Here is a 16,258-nt window from a genome sequence, read left to right on the forward strand (position 1 = left end):
ATAATTACAGTTCTAGGAAACACAGAATGGGGGGACTTTTTTATTATTTCCACACAACAGCTCTAAGGTATATTAATGACATAGTAAAATGTTGAAAATGGGTGGTTTTCCCCTTTAACTGTTTTTGAGCTCCTATGCTACTGTATAAGACTGCAGTCACATCCAGTAAAATCCGATTTAAGTCTGATTTATCTCTCAAATCGGATCTTTTGGCCCGACCATTCACAGTGCATTTGCAAGTGACCAGATCAGATCTGTCACAGATCTCAGACTGGCAGCCAAATCCAGCCTGAATCAGATCTGTGTCGCATCCAGATTGGAATCGGATTTGCCTTACACAAACAAGTCTCAGATTGGAATCTGATTTTTTTTACACAAACAAGTCGCATGGAACCCGATTTAGAATCAGGTTACTGCATTCAGACTGAGACGGATCTCCTGAAACCAGCTTTGAATCAAATTTGAACACACACACACACACACACACACACACACACACACACACACACACACACACACACACACACACACACACACACACACACACACACACACACACACACACACATCATGCGTGTGATCTTTTGTGTATTTATAAAGACTCCAATCCTATATAAATACACATACGAAAGTGTACACTCCTTCTTGGAAGGATTTAGGAGAAAGTTTATTACTTTTACTTCGGATGAAGGTATTGATGATGTACGATGATGAGAGCGCCCCTCACTTCACACAGGTGTGATTTTGTTATCAATATAATCAAGAGTCTATATGCGGATGTATTCCCAGAGGTCATTCTCATAGCCTTCGTGCACATGCTTTAGCAGCGTTCTTCGTCTGCTCTCACAGTATTTGTATTTGTTATGTTGTACTTTCCGTTCGATGTCCGGCAGGGAACCCTGGGAGATTTCCCTCTCCAGGTAGCCAGACAGCACACCGGTGGCGTTTTCCAAATCCGCCTGGTTGTTCTCGAATATGACGGCCTGGTTGTTCTTCTTGAGGTAGAAGGCAAAGGCGTAGGTGTACATGAGCGTGGAGCGGCACCGTCCCAGCACATCCACCGCCGTCTTCAGGAATTGCGGCGTCACCTCTTTCATCTTCTCCTTGACGTTAGCGTAGAGACGTTGCTCGAGGCGCAGGCCCTGCATGTGGTTCATGTAGCGTTCGTAATAGAACGTGAACCTGTATCTATGCATGTCTGCAATGGGGCGCTTTTTGGCTGCCCCAGCATCATCTTTGTAACTATTGCAGTTATGGGCACCATCGTGTTTATCTGGACCTTTCAGGCAGACCCAACAGAACAGAATGCCGCAGTTCCGCTTCCCACAAACAATCCAATTGCAGCCACCATTCTTCTCGATTGGGGAGTGGCATTTTGGACAGTCCTTGGTGTTTGCTTCAATCCAGTTTACGCATTTACTTTCTGGGAGGTCTTTTTTGTATAGTTTGATCCATGACTTCAGCCGCTTGCACCTGATAGGATCGTGGCACTTTTCTCTACAGCTGAAGCAGAACTCATGGCCACACTTGCACCGCACAGGCCTGGCTTCTGGATGTTGGACTTTGATGACGTGATGGCAGCCAGGTGCAGGACACCACTTTAGCAGTCGGTTGCAGTCTACAAAACTATTTGTGATTAAATGCTGGTACTTCAACTTCACCTTTGAATTACTTATGAGACGGATGACCGTGTCGTCGTCGACCAATATGTCACATTCATGAGAAGGACAAGAAATGGTCTGTCCCTTTCCTTCTTTCACGATTTTGTCGGTCAAGTAATGTCCCCAGCACTTCCTACAGAAGTTGTGTCCACACTCCAGGCCTGTGAAGTAAGTGTTGGGGTAGTCCACATAGCAGATCTCACATGGGACATCCTGTGCAGTCGATGCCATGTTGATCGGAGGACGGGTAGATTGCGAGTTCATACCGGGGTTGACTACATGACACTCGGAGAACAGCTTGTCCAGGTTTCCATCAAAGTACCTCTCCATCAGCTTCTCTTTATCCCATTTGAAGTGACTAAGAAAAATGCGCGTGATCGTCACAGGGTTCTGGAGGACCTCGTTGACCTTCCGGACACACTCCACCATGTTCTGGACGAGCTGCTCGGTGGTCAACACTTCGTGGCGGTAGTCGCTCTCATCCTCGAGGGCTGCCATCAGCAGGCGGTTATTTATCTCCTCTAGTTGCACTTCCCACGACATCTCCAGTTTCAGGATAATAATTTTCTCTATTCGTACTCACGTCCCCCACGCACTATAAAACTTCGGGTGTTGGGTGAAGATATCGGTTTTTTTTACGATTTGGGATGTGGAACGTGTGCCATGTTTACTTATACTCTCCCAAGCTGGGGCGCCACAGCTACACACTGATTGGACAAAACATTTGATGACATCATCGTTGCTAACTCGTAACAGAGATCTAAACAGACTTGTGTCTTGTTACTTGCGCAAGCAGAGCACGCAAGTATTGTGGTCGTGCTGGTACAAATGCACATGTATGCTTGGTAGGTATGATGGTGGCGTAATTAAGATATGTATCAATGCCGGGTTATAACTGGCTTTTGATGTTGACGTAATAAAGATAGGTTTCAGATTACATACATGTATACATACAGACATTGCCTTTAATTCACCCGACACTGAAACATCCTAATTACGTCACCATTGACAGCCAGTTATAACCCGACAATGAAACATATCTTAATTACGTCACCATCAATCGGATAGGTCCGGAGATCATGTGTGAGATTTGGACAAAATCTGTAGGAGGAGGAGCCAAAAGTGTTTTTTGGAGAATATTCAAATTTGCTGATTTTTTTTCCATGACGAAAATGGGCGTGGAAATGCATCATGACCCAAGGAATCAATGGAAAAATAAATGTTGATTTTAAGACTTACGGTTCAAGAGTTATAGGGAAAAACTCAAAGTGGGATGTTATAGCGCCACCATGAGGCCGACTGATGTAATTCTTTTTCAATTAATTTTCATAATTATTATGAACCTCCCCCCCAAGTCTTGTAAATATGGCGCTTACGGTCTCCAAGGGAAAAAAATACTTAAATTTAGTCTTCGATTTCCCCATTATAAGTCTATGGAGAACTAATTAATTAATATCAATTAAAATATACAACGGATCTCTTAGCAATGAGCAAGCACACGATCCCCGATGAAGCCGGTCGATTTGACATATAGCTCGAGTGTGTGCGGCAGAAACTGTGGGAGGAGTAGTGCGGCAAAGTATCCAAATTTACAATAACAATAGTCTGGTTGCACTGTTAGGGCAACCACACTAAATACGTCACCATTGACAGCCAGTTATAACCCGACTTTAGTATTTAATGTCAATGTTTCAAAGAGAGGCTGAGATTTGAAAGTTCGTAGCGGTCGACAATACTTGCGCGCGCAAGTAGGCACTCGACAGAGTGCAGTTCTAGTTTAAAGATGCGATACCAGTGGTGCAAAAAACGGGTAAGGTCAACTCCAGAGGTCATTGAGGAGGTACCAGGAAGTCCACAGCAAAATGTGTTAAAGCATAATGTGCCAGTGTCATAGTATGTCAGCGGCCTGCATTGTAAAGGTGTTAGCGCTCTCTCTCTCTGTCTGTGTGTGTGTGTGTGTGTGTGTGTGTGTGTGTGTGTGTGTGTGTGTGCGCTCTTCTCCCAGTGTTCAATCCATCTTGGATATTTGATATTGCACAGTATTTTGCAGGCCTTGCACACATGCACATTGTGTATGGTTACTATTCACAATGCACATATCTTGACCACAATGCAAACAAACAGAATGCTCATGAATTGCTTTCATATATTTTTGTTCCAGGGTAGTTATAGTTACATGAGTAAAATACTTGGGTTGCTTCCTCCAATAGAATTAAAACTGAATACGATTTTAAGTAATACAGCACTTTAAACTTGGGTTTTATGAATTCACACTATTTCACACTACTTTCAGAATAAGGAATTGTACCAATAATGATAGCTATACTTTGGTTTATTTGCAAATACATGTATACCAAAATGGGGAAAAAAGCAATACATTTAAATGGAAAGAAACAAATTAATCAAAACATGTGCCAGAAAGGCCAAAAAAGGGGTTGTCATGTTCTTTTAAAAACCAAGGTGTTGATGCAAACATGGGGATAGAAATGACAAAAACATAACTGGATTGCTCATCCCACAAATGCTCACAAGTACAAAAGTCAAAACGTTTTGTGCCATGTTTATATAGGTTTTACATACAAAAGATACTCAAGATCAAGAAACTCAATTGTGGTGGCATTTAATCAGTCATGTTGATATAGTCAGATTATGTGATTCAACCGTTTTAGTATCTATAACTTCATCCTGAATTAGAATCATTGTCTGCATCACCCTAAATGGGTTCATCATTCCCAAGCATTTGCCCCTAAGTACAACTAAAGGGGTCCCCCCGCTGTATGATTCCTCATGTGTCTATGGGCTTCTCCCCTGTATGAGTCCTCATGTGTCTTTTTAGATCACTATTCTGAGCACAGCCTTTACCACAAATGCTACACGTAAAGGGCTTTTCCCCTGTATGAGTCCTCATGTGTTGTTTCAGATTACCCATTTCACTCCAGCCTTTACCACACACAATACAAGTAAATGGTTTTTCCCCTGTATGAGTCATCATGTGTGTTTTTAGTTGACCACTCTGAGCACAGCCTTTACCACACACGTTACAAGTAAAGGGCTTTTCCCCAGTATGAGTCTTCATGTGTTGCTTCAGATTTGCACTCTGGGCATAGCCTTTACCACAAACTGTGCAAGTAAAGGGCTTTTCTCCTGTATGAGTCCTCATGTGTATTGTTAATTCACCCATTTCACAAAAACCTTTACCACAAACTATGCATGTGAAGGGCTTTTCCCCCGTATGAGATCTCATGTGTCTTTTTAGATGACCCGTTCTACTACAGCCTTTACCACACACATTACAAGTAAATGGTTTTTCCCCTGTGTGAGTCCTCATGTGTGTTTTTAGATGACCACTCAGAGCACAGCCTTTACCACAAACTATACAAGTAAAGGGCTTTTCCCCCGTATGTGTCCTCATGTGTGTTTTTAGTGAACACATTTTACTAAAGCCTTTACCACACACGTTACAAGTACAGGGCTTTTCCCCTGTGTGAGTCCTCATATGTGTTTTTAGATGACCACTCAGAGCACAGCCTTTACCACAAACCGTACAAGTAAAGGGCTTTTCCCCAGTATGAGTCCTCATGTGTGTTTTTAGACAACTTAAGTCACGAGAGCCTTTACCACAAACTGTACAAGTAAAGGGTTTTTCCCCTGTATGAGTCTTCATGTGTTTTTTTAGATTATTATTATGACTACAGCCTTTACCACACACATGGCAAGTAAAGGGCTTTTCTCCTGTATGAGTCCTTGTGTGTTCTTTTAGAAAATTACTATGACTAAAGCCTTTATTGCAAACCATACAAGTAAAGGGCTTTTCTCCTGTATGAGTCCTCGTGTGTATTTTTAGATAACCATCTCGACTAAATGCTTTGCCACAAACTTTGCATGTAAAGGGCTTTTTCCCTGTATGAGTAATCATGTGTGCTTTTAGATGACCATCTCGACTAAATCCTTTGCCACAAACTTTGCAAGTAAAGGGCTTCTCCCCTGTATGATTCATCATGTGAGTTTTTAGTTGACGATTTGTAATAAAACCCTTGCCACAAACTTTGCAAGTAAACGGCTTTTCCCCTGTATGAATCATTTTGTGATTAATCAGATTTGCCTTCAAATTAAAACGTTTGCCACACTCTGTACAACTAAAGCTTTTTTCCCCTGTGTCTCTCCTCATGGAGTGAGTTTGTTTTGATGATTTCTGGTCCTGGGACAGCTTGCTGTTCAAAGACAATCGTTGTCCTTCCACATGTTGTGTCTTGTGTGATTTCAGTGTGTTTAAAGTTGACAGACCTGCACTGCTCTCCTCCCAATCATCACTGCCTTCAGTGTCAGATTCAGAACAGTATGAAGAGAGGAGCTGGTCGTCACTAGTTGGTTGTGATGTTCCACAGTCCTCTACATGGGCTTGTGTTTTTGTGTGTTGAGTTGAGGTGCTGGCTACAGGCTCTGTCTCTCTGTTTACATCATCATGATCATCTTCACTTGTCACTGCTAGTAATGTCAACGTTGACCCATCAGCCTCATCTTGTCTTTGAAGTAGATCCTTATCCTTATCCTGATCTTTAATATGTGATTCTTCCTGGACCAGACTGAAGCTCCTCTCCTGTTGTTCAGTGAACACGGGGAGGTGTGCGACATCTAGGAAAAAAAAGACACAAAGAGAGAAACCCATTTCAAGTTTGAAATTTGCATTTCTCCATGCAGTGTTTCAGGTTTTATAGCTTTGGTAGTTGGAGGAACTTCATCTTCTCCATTTCTAAATCACAAGTTGTTAGGTTATTTGGACGGGACAGTGCATATTAATGGACATTACATGTGAATGCAACATAAATAGACAGTGGAATGCGTTGAAACATTCCAAACAAGTATAAAAACATACATACAAGAACAAGAATAATGTACAAATAGGTATAAAGTGCATCTAAATGTTTTAGCAGTGTTTTATAGGGCAACACAGATTTGTAACTAAAGTAACTTGTGCATGAAGCGCAGTATTGCTTTCAAGCAGTGTTGGAACTGACGCCCTTACATTAAGTTACTTTACATAAAGAAACCACTTTTTGCTGTAACTTGTAACGTAACTCTTTACATTTTCCCATTCAGTAACGCCATTATAGTTACTGTGTTTTCAATGGGTGAGTTAGTAGTTACCCACGTTACGTAATGTAATCCTAAAGAACCGTCTCCTTCTCCTGCCAGTGCGGACGAGTTTGTCATGTAAACTGACATGGTGCGCTGAGTGCGCTCCCAGAGTGAAACACATTCCACATGAGAAAGAGAAAAGCTTCCACAGGGCATAACATCATCATAATGATGATGATTGGTCAACATAGGGTAACATTGGGTAATTACTTTAGGCCTGTCTGTGCATGGGCAGGGCATCAGTATTATATCCATATCATTAGACTGGATATTGTAGTGATTTTGGATATTGTACTATTGGCATAAGTGTTCTATTCCTGTTTTTTAGAGTAGAGCTTAAAGCAAACCACAACTGGACCAGTGACATTAGGGAATAGTTTTTCCTTGAAAACAATGGTTCTCATTCACAAAGGAGAAATACGCCACAGTGTAACTGATGCGTAAACGGATGCGTATAGATATCGGAAATCCGTCCGATCAAGCTACGGTTAAGTCCTGTGTTATTCAGGGAACCTGGTGTAATCACATTTGTGCGGATCGCCGAGTGTATCCTTTCCGCATTTTTCCCAAGCGATTCGCCTGGTGTCGCCTGGTATAGATGGAACATCCACGCCCATTCAACACCATATAAGGCAACAGGAAATATCGAAATACGTCATCATAGCCTGCACAGAGGATTCCCAAGCTATATACAACAGCCGCGATGAGCTTGTAGAGCAGTTCATTTTGACAGGCGGGTCTCTGCATGGACAGATCTTCAAGCAAACAGCGCAAGTTATATGTATATAATTATAAACGAAACTTGCCAACTTGGCACGCATTGCTTCACTCCTTGTTAAATGTCAGAACGTTAATAAGTTAACTGATGTTACAGTTACTTTCACATAATGAGAAAGAAGTTAATTTGTACTGTTCACCACACGACCAAATGCTATATTAGCCTACAACTCGGCAATGATAAAAGCCCTTACTGATGAATGCATTGCAGGGTTATAATTAAAAAAAGAACGAACAATTGCACACTCGCCTGCAGAGGTAAAATAGATTTTTTTTAATATCAGAGCTGCATTGATTCATGCGGGGAATAGATTAACAGCCACATAAATGCCTGTCCGCTCACGTTAAGCTCACGTTACGTAACGTTATGAGCGTAAACGCCGTTGTGAATGAGAACCATAGTATCTGCATTGGAAAATCTTTTTTAAAACCTTTATTCTTTTATAAAGTAAACTATAAAGTAACTAGTAACTAGTTACTTTCATAATTTAGTAACTAGTAAAGTAATTAGTTACTTTTAACTAGTAACTATAACTATAACCAATTACATTTTAAAAGTAACTTGAACAACACTGCTTTCAAGTAATACAGGATACACTGTCAAAGTGCACTAGACTATTATTTGACTATATGTAGTCACAGGTACAGTAGAGATGTCCCGATCCCATTGTTTCGTTGCCGATCCGATACCACAGCTTGCGTATAGTCCAATACCGATATCAATCCGATACCAGAGAATAATATGAATACAAAAAAAAGGGGGGGAAAAAGTATTTGAAGTCCACCGACCAAAAGTCAAGGGTTGACATTCGTCTAACTTGACTCATATGCTATGCTAAGCTTTGACCGTTCAGCTGTGTTGCATTCTTCACACGTTGGACTAGTAGTGAACCGCAGAACATGCGGCAAAAGTCTGTGTGTGTTTTATATATATTGTAGTAGAGATAATGAGCTTTTTGAGCCAGTGACTGCACGTTGAGTGTGCATGTGCGTAGAGAGAGAGAAGGAGAGACGGAGCAGAGCGGAGGTGTTTCGTTGTTTAGACAGACTGGCATATTCACAGATCCCGATATGACCAAGTAAGGGCATATCGGGCAATGTTCCAATACTGGTATCGGGGGATCTCTAATCACAGGTTTGCTTGTCAAGTAACCTTTTTTTAGATTGAACTTAAAGGATCGAAATGAAGGACAATCTATTGGTAGATCATTCCAGATTAATCAGCCCTGAACTGAGAGGATGTTTTTACTGAAGGCGGTATGCTGGCCGGGCACTTCGGAGTCCACTTTAGTGGTCGCCCTAGTGCTGATTCCTCTATCAGGCTTCCCTTTTATGAATTCCCTCAGGGGAGGCGGGCACAGACCATGTAGGATCTTGTATATAACACTAGCCTGTTTAAAAACTTTAAAATTGGCAAAACTCAAGAAACTGTACGTCTGAAGATATGTTACAGTGGTGATATATTAGTGAGGTTTCCTATCAAACACCTAAAAGATGGAGTACCACATATTTTGGTGTCTATGAGGTGACAGTACTTCATTATGTGCATCCCTTTTTATTTAGGGTTTCTTCCTGGAGGCTGAAACCTTGACAGTGATATTGTGACGTACTATTATCATACTGTCAAATCACACGTTACCAGTTGACAACATATGTGATCAATGGCTGAATTAATATTCATAAAGACAGGGTGATTCCCTCACTCCCTCAGGCCTCTCTTGTGTGTAGTTCACATTTTGCCGATGACAGCTTTATGAACTCAGTCGAAGTTAATATGGGATATACAAAAAAAGAAAATACTGAAGCCAGGCACTGTTCTGATGATTTATCTTGGGGACAACAGCAACAGCACCTCAGGAGTGTTACCAGTAAGTTGAACATCTCTAGATCAACATCAACTAGGTGGTGCAGATACACAGAACATTGCATGTACTCACGAACAATTGATTGGATCGTGACACGGTCATTGGCCCAGCCCCCAAGGTATATAACGGGGGGGTCCCGCCTTGCAGCGTCATTCCAAACAACCACTTGTCTGCGTCTTGATAAGCAGAAGGGTAGTTATAGTGAGTCTCTGCTCGAGTTACTTAACTAACTGAGGTTAGCTTAAGTATTCTTTCGAAGAGAGTCATATGGGGAGCACACCACTCCCGTATGATCACCGTCGGCTGATAGGACCCGATCCACGTACGCATATGCACCCGTGCGGAAATAGCGTGTGCACCCTCCCGTAAGGGAGACAAGCATAAAGCCCAAACTCAAACTGTAGTGTTTTGGCGGGTCCTGTTATGAGGGCAAGTCATCCAGGGTCTGCTCTGGTAGAGAGGAGGGGAGACGTATCGGTCGGGTCTGTAGGCCCTGCTGGGCCTATAGGGCCTGTCCGCATGGTATACGTTGACGTTGTTCGACCGAAAGCTAAAGCTGGAAGCTAGCGAGGGCTGTAGGTTGGCTAGCGGAGTGGCGGGCTAACTAGCTAACGTAAGGCGACTGGAAGCTAGGCTAGGGGATAGCAGGGCTAGAGCTGGCAGGGAAACAGGAGGGCCTGATGGCAACTCAAGTCGGAAGCTAGAGCTGTGAGCAAGCGGAGGCTGCAGGTTACCTGGCGGAGCTGCAGGCTAGTTAGCCAATGTCTGATGATAGGGGGCTAAGCTAGGAGCTAGCAAGGCTAGGGCTAGCGGCATAACAAGAGGGCCTATCGGCTACTCGAGTTAACTGGGAGGAAAGCAGCAGGCTAAGCTTGTGGCTGATCTGCAGGCTAGCGAAGAAAAGGCCAAGCTAGAAGTAACGAGTGAGCTAGCTTAAGCAGCGAGCAGCAAGCCAAGTGCTAAGCTAGGAAAGTCAAGATGCCTGACGGCCCGCTTGAGTTTTTATTCGTCCGTGTAAGAAGACTTACAGAACTTTTCTGCAAATCGTCCGTGAGTAGAAAACACTACTTAGGGGCCGTGAATTTCCAGATACAAGTCGAAGAACAAGCGAGGTTCAACAGCCGCGGTGAATTCTTAGCAAGTAAATGTGTGCATCTGCGCAGAAAAGTGGAGGAATGACGCTGCAAGGCAGGAACTCCCATTGTATGGGGTGTCTGGGTCAATGACCTCACCTTGAGTGACATCCAATTAATTGTTTGTGAGTACATGTAATGTCCCCATATGACTCTCTTCGAGAGAATACTTAAGCTAACAGTAGGTGTCCAGTGCCAAATTAGACAGTCTGTAAGGAAATGCATGAGAAGCAAACGTGTGCAGCTATCGCTGCAATAATTACATACACATCAATTCTTCCATTCCTATCATAAAGTGTTGACAAATTATTTCCATGTCCAATGTAGGTCTCCAGGTGAAATTCCCCAATAAGACAGTTGGAGTGGCTACGGCTGCTCCTATTACAGATGATAGCCCCCACCAATGAAGAGGGCATTATCTCCTGGTCCTTGGTCACAATATTGTAAACAAATGGGCAGAGCCATGGTGGGTGGGTGGGGGGACAAGTGGGTGGTCTTAAAGGAGAAGGCGGAGGGACTGGATTAGGTGGGTGGTGCTCTGGTGAAACTCACGTATACTTAATGAACTGGTGGGCGTGTCCACATAAAAATGTAATTTTAACAAATACTGTATACTTTTTGAAAAAACTCTTCCTCCTTATATAATTAGATAAAGTGCCCCTCGGGGCACAGGTCACCAGGGCAGGTCAGGATATGGCCTCCTGGTGGCGCTATAATAGGCCAATGTGAAAAGGGTGCCATTTCTTCTTACACCTTGGATTGCAATTGGATGATTTGAGGCATTTTGTTCCGAAATTGTGTTTTGCAAAAATATACCTGTTGGTGGCGCTATAACAGGCCAATGTGAAAAGGGTGGGATATATTCCTCAGCCAAGTAGGAAAGTCTGTGAAAGATTTTGTTCATGGTTTGAGGCTTTTTGTTCAAAACGGGCCAATCCTGCAAACTTTGAAAGCCAATGTTAGCCAATTATGATGGAATATGAAATATCGGACAGATTCGTCTTGAACACATGACTATAGAGATAGTGTGTAACGATTATATCCCTTTAAGACTTAAAGGGATATAATTAAACTTAAAGTTTAAGTAAATAAAACAGCACATACCTCTACGGTACAACTTTACAACAGGTTGCAACCTTGCATCAAACAGTCCACGTCCCTCGTCCATCTCTGGCTGTTCCTCTGACAACGTTGAATGTCTTTTGGAGGCCATCTCTCTAGAAACTGTAGAGCTCTCCCTGTGGTGCACTGTGGAGGCCATCTCTCTAGAAACTGTAGAGCTCTCCCTGAGGTGCACTGTGGAGGCCATCTCTCTAGACACTGGAGACCTCTCCCTGTGGTGCTCTGTGGAGGCCATCTCTCTAGACACTGGAGACCTCTCCCTGTGGTGCTCTGTGGAGGCCATCTCTCTAGACACTGGAGACCTCTCCCTGAGGTGCTCTGTGGAGGCCATCTCTCTAGACACTGGAGACCTCTCCCTGAGGTGCTCTGTGGAGGCCATCTCTCTAGACACTGGAGACCTCTCCCTGAGGTGCTCTGTGGAGGCCATCTCTCTAGACACTGGAGACCTCTCCCTGAGGTGCTCTGTGGAAAACAGCAGTATAAACAACTTGTACTTCAGTAAGGCCCTTTCTCAATTCCCCCCTTCTCCCTCGCCCTTACTTCCCCTTGCTGATGCGCGTTTACGTGAGGAGGAAGGGTTTTCTCAATTCTCTTTGGAGCTAGGGTTAGGGACGAGGGCGAGGGCTAGAATCCCCTTCAAACGAAGGGGTTTCACAACCCGACTTAAAACGGAGGGACATCGCAGATGGCGGAAGGTGGACGAGGTAAGAAGCCTTTTTTGTCCTTTATTATGGAAAAATATGATAATAACCAATGTTATTTGAATGTATTATCAATCTGCATCGCCAAAAATATCGCAATCTCTAGCAAAGGTTAACGTTACCTCACGTGAACTAACGATATCCCATGGCGTTGCATTCATACAACGTTACCCATTCATTTGGCATCGGCGCCTTATCAATATCCATATTTATTTACCGCCCGTGCCCCGGTGGAACAACTCTGATGCAAGCTAGCTTAACTAGCAGGCATCAGTCCGACCCCCATTAGAGCACGATATGTCAACATTCTGCAGTTTAAGAGCTCTTAAAAGCCGTTAAGTAGCCTACTGTACATAACGCTGCATAACGTTGGCTACTCAGTGCAGTGATAGCCGGTATGGTTTTGACCAATGTTATGCTAATCCCCACAAGTTGCAAAAGTTACATAACTAATTAGCAATGGTGTTTTTTGTCTTCCCCCAGGCAAACCAGCTATGGAACAGACTGCAAGCTGCGCTGTACAGCCTGTACATGGGATGGAGATGAATCACGATGGCATTTTTTTGTCCTAAATGTTGTTGAATTTGAAATATTGTCATTCATATGTAGCATACCACGACTTGTCATAGGACATGATAGAAAATTACTCCAGTTATGAATATGTTCTTAATGATATTAAAAACAATGAACACAGTGACCACAGCCCCTTCTTTCTATACTGTAAATAGTTTTCCTTGTTCTAACCCTGTATATTTTGAACTGGACCCATTCTATACAAACTGTTGATACAATAATCAATCAATCAGGTACAACTGTTGAGCAGGTGTCAGAATGAGCTATATCTAGCTGAATTACATTCTGGTGGGCTACCAAGATGAGACAAAATTACATTATATTTTTATATTTAATCACAGCAATGTTATATTTACGTTCCATCTCTTCTCCCAAAATAACCGATCTACAGCTTATAGCAGTGGTTCCCCAAGTGGGTTATGGGGACCCCCAGGGGTCCTTGAGAGAGTTCCAGGGGGTCCCCAGCTAAATGATAGTTTGGAACCAAATTAACCCTTATCCATTTGTCTATAGTGAGCCACTGGCCTATAGTGAGCTTGCAGATCAGCTATTTTCTGAGAACAGGTTTAATGTGAATATCACCTATACAGTGAGTGTATCTCTACAAGGGATGTTCCATATTTAGGGATGTTCCAATTCCTAGGGGGATGATTTATCCAGGAGGCATACTTTGGTTCGACATATCATTGGTTCGAGGTGCGTTAAGGGTCGGGAGAGTTAGGTTAAGGGTTAGGTTTAGGTGTGCTGCCCCGTGGGAGGTTAGGGTGAGGGTTTGATGTAGGTTGTCGTTCGGACCAATGGTATGTCGGACCAAACGCATGAACCCGATTTATGTCCCTAGCCCTTGACACTCACAGGGGCAAGGGGAAGAGGCAAGGGATGAGGGGTAGGGTTTAAACATAGAATTGAGAAAAGGGCCTAAGAGTCATTGTTATTATTCAAGACAATACAAAGGAAGGTTTTAACTATGGTAAAAATGTATATTCCAATATTTCATGAACTTGACTCATTTGTGTTCAAATGTGTCATCTAGCGGCAGTAACGTCAGGACTTCAGTGGTCTATTGTCTTTGTTATAGTTGTGGTGTGGGCTCTGACATCCACTTGACTTAACTAGTTTTAAAACTATATATGTATCATTAATGTGCTTGAATGGCCCTAATAAAAATATAATTGTGTTTTACCTGATAGAGTATTGCACCACATCTTCCTACGTATTAATGTGAAAGTTGACTCACCAGTCTCCTCTTCCTGTCCCTCTTTAATCTGTGGCGGATGTAATTCCTCCTGGACCAGACTGGAGCTCCTCTCCTCTTGTTCCTCTTTAATCTGTGGAAGTTGTGGTTCCTCCTGGACCAGACTGGATCTCCACTCCTCTTCTTCTTCTTTAATCTGTGGAGGTTGTGGTTCCTCCTGGACCAGACTGGATCTCCACTCCTCTTCTTCTTCTTTAATCTGTGGAGGTTGTGGTTCCTCCTGGACCAGACTGGATCTCCACTCCTCACATTCAGATGAAACCTCTTTACACACAGACATGAGGAGAGAAATGGTACATTTATATAGCGCCTTTATCCAAGGCGCTTTACATAGATTGTGCATTACATTCACCCATTCACACACCGATTGCGGCGGAAGCCATGCAAGGTACCAACCAGCACATCGGGAGCAATTTGGGGTTCAGTGTATTGCCCAAGGACACTTCGACATGTAGACAGGAGGAGCCGGGATTCGAACCGCCGACCCATGGATCATTGGACGACCTGCTCTACCTCCTGAGCCACAGTCGTCATTCTCTCCACAGAAGAGGAGAGAATGAGCAGCTCAACAACTCAAAGTTAGATGACATGTATTCTTATTTGTTTTGTCACAATCACCATTGTTTAAAAAATATCTATTTATCAGAGAGATATCTATATCTCTCTGTCTTTGTCTGTGTGCCAAGGCTTGTTTTGTTTTTCTTAATCTAAACATTGAATTTGTACGTTCTACACACAATCCATAGCCGAGAGGCGAACCAGGGACATTCAGGCTGGTAACAAGACAACTCACCCCTTTTGCCTCTTTTGGTGAGTTGTCAGGACAACTCACCCCGAACGTCCGGACAACTCACCAGGGGTGAGATGTCTTCACTTTCGGCCACTTTCGGGGTGAGTTGTCTTCACTTTCGGGGTGAGTTATCTGACTGAATATGTAGCCTTTGAGCTCTTTTATATACTATACTACTGAATATTGCACAATAATACTTTACTGAATATTTCACAAGAATATAACACAAGAGTCAAATGTACGGTCAAACGTAATGTAGTTTATTTAAATAAATAATTAGCCGTGACTGCGCACGTCTGTAGGAACCGATAGTTAGATCCGAAATTGAATTAGGCCTACTGTAATGGGTGCCACGGAAAGTACAGACAACTCACCCCGCAATGTCAGAAAGTGAAGACAACTCACCGGGGTGAGTTGTCCGGACTTTCGGGGTGAGCTGTCCGTACTTTCTCGCCCAACTCGCCCCAGCGGAAAGTACAGACAACTCACCCCGACATGTCAGAAAGTGAAGACAACTCACCGGAGTGAAGACAACTCCGGGGAGACTCACCGGGGTGAGTTGTCCAGTATTCACTCCTATGGCACAAGTACGTTACCAGTCGGCTAAAGAGCCATGGCCCAATGAGTAGCAACGCAGCACGTAGGCATACACTGGTGTGGTTCAGAGTTCAGTTTACTAACCTGCAGTGTGTAGATCGATGTCCATATCAAAGTCAATGTCCAGCACTTTGTTTTGTTTCTCGAGCAGAGTTTCTAGTGTCACCAATCTCTCTCTGGAAGAGGCCGCACTGAGGCGCTCCAACACAAACATTCTGAAATTAAGCTTCACACAACAAACACCAGCACCACCACTCTGCTGCTGTTTCTCCAAAACACACAATATCTTCTCTCCCACCGCGTTCAGCTGTTCATGTATCTTCTGCCGAACAGGCTCCATTTGACGCTTTTGATCTCCTTTATGAGACATTTCCACCAAGCTTTCTGTTCCTACAGGAGTAAAGAATGTGTAAAGGCACGAACATCAACAATCCCCGAGAGGCACGACAATTCCAGCCTCCTTGTTGAACAACATCACCGTCCGTAGCTATAATGCTACAGGCCGATTACGGCACTGTTTTTTTTGCAAATCTAAGATAGCAAATATAATACTTCCGGTGGACGATCTCTTCAAAATAAGAGTAACCTCTAGAGTATTGAAAAAAATATTAATTTGCACCTTAAAACTATAAATTAAGCATTTAAACG

General features: G+C 43.2%; 2 protein-coding genes across 4 annotated transcripts in view; both read right to left on the reverse strand.

The window, feature by feature from the left end:
* Positions 1 to 767: 767 nt before the first annotated feature.
* LOC306919412 (E3 ubiquitin-protein ligase arih1-like) overlaps positions 768 to 16,258 on the reverse strand; it is a gene marked incomplete at both ends in the record, with an annotated part of 234,142 nt that continues 218,651 nt past the window's right edge. Inside the window, one exon of the mRNA XM_079532198.1 lies at positions 768 to 2,152. Within this exon, the coding sequence (XP_079388324.1) occupies positions 768 to 2,152 (1,385 nt within the window). The remainder of the gene's footprint in view (positions 2,153 to 16,258) is intronic.
* Positions 3,964 to 16,074, reverse strand: LOC306919446 (uncharacterized protein). 3 transcript variants are annotated; one of them, XM_079532229.1, is made up of 5 exons: positions 15,695 to 16,074; positions 14,206 to 14,487; positions 11,677 to 11,916; positions 9,512 to 9,615; positions 3,964 to 6,293 (listed from the first exon to the last, which is right to left on the reverse strand). In XM_079532229.1, exons 1-5 carry the CDS (start codon positions 15,978 to 15,980, stop codon positions 6,156 to 6,158), a joined length of 1,050 nt encoding a protein of 349 aa, XP_079388355.1. In that variant the 5' UTR covers positions 15,981 to 16,074; the 3' UTR covers positions 3,964 to 6,155. The 3 variants fall into 3 exon arrangements, with proteins under 3 accessions (XP_079388355.1, XP_079388354.1, XP_079388353.1); XM_079532228.1 differs by having other exon boundaries at positions 11,677 to 12,060; XM_079532227.1 differs by having other exon boundaries at positions 11,677 to 12,156.

This window comes from Electrona antarctica (assembly GCF_951216825.1).
Source record: "Electrona antarctica genome assembly, contig: scaffold_25, whole genome shotgun sequence".
NCBI classification, from domain to species: domain Eukaryota; kingdom Metazoa; phylum Chordata; class Actinopteri; order Myctophiformes; family Myctophidae; genus Electrona; species Electrona antarctica.

Excerpts from the sequence above, each read along its gene's own strand:
- LOC306919446 (XM_079532227.1), bottom strand. The coding sequence starts at position 15,980 with ATGTCTCATAAAGGAGATCAAAAGCGTCAAATGGAGCCTGTTCGGCAG. Across the intron at positions 12,157-14,205 it reads GGGACAGGAAGAGGAGACTG|AGCACCTCAGGGAGAGGTCT; the intron begins GTGAGTCAACTT and ends TGTTTTCCACAG. Across the intron at positions 9,616-11,676 it reads TGTAAAGTTGTACCGTAGAG|ACGCAGACAAGTGGTTGTTT; the intron begins GTATGTGCTGTT and ends CTGCTTATCAAG.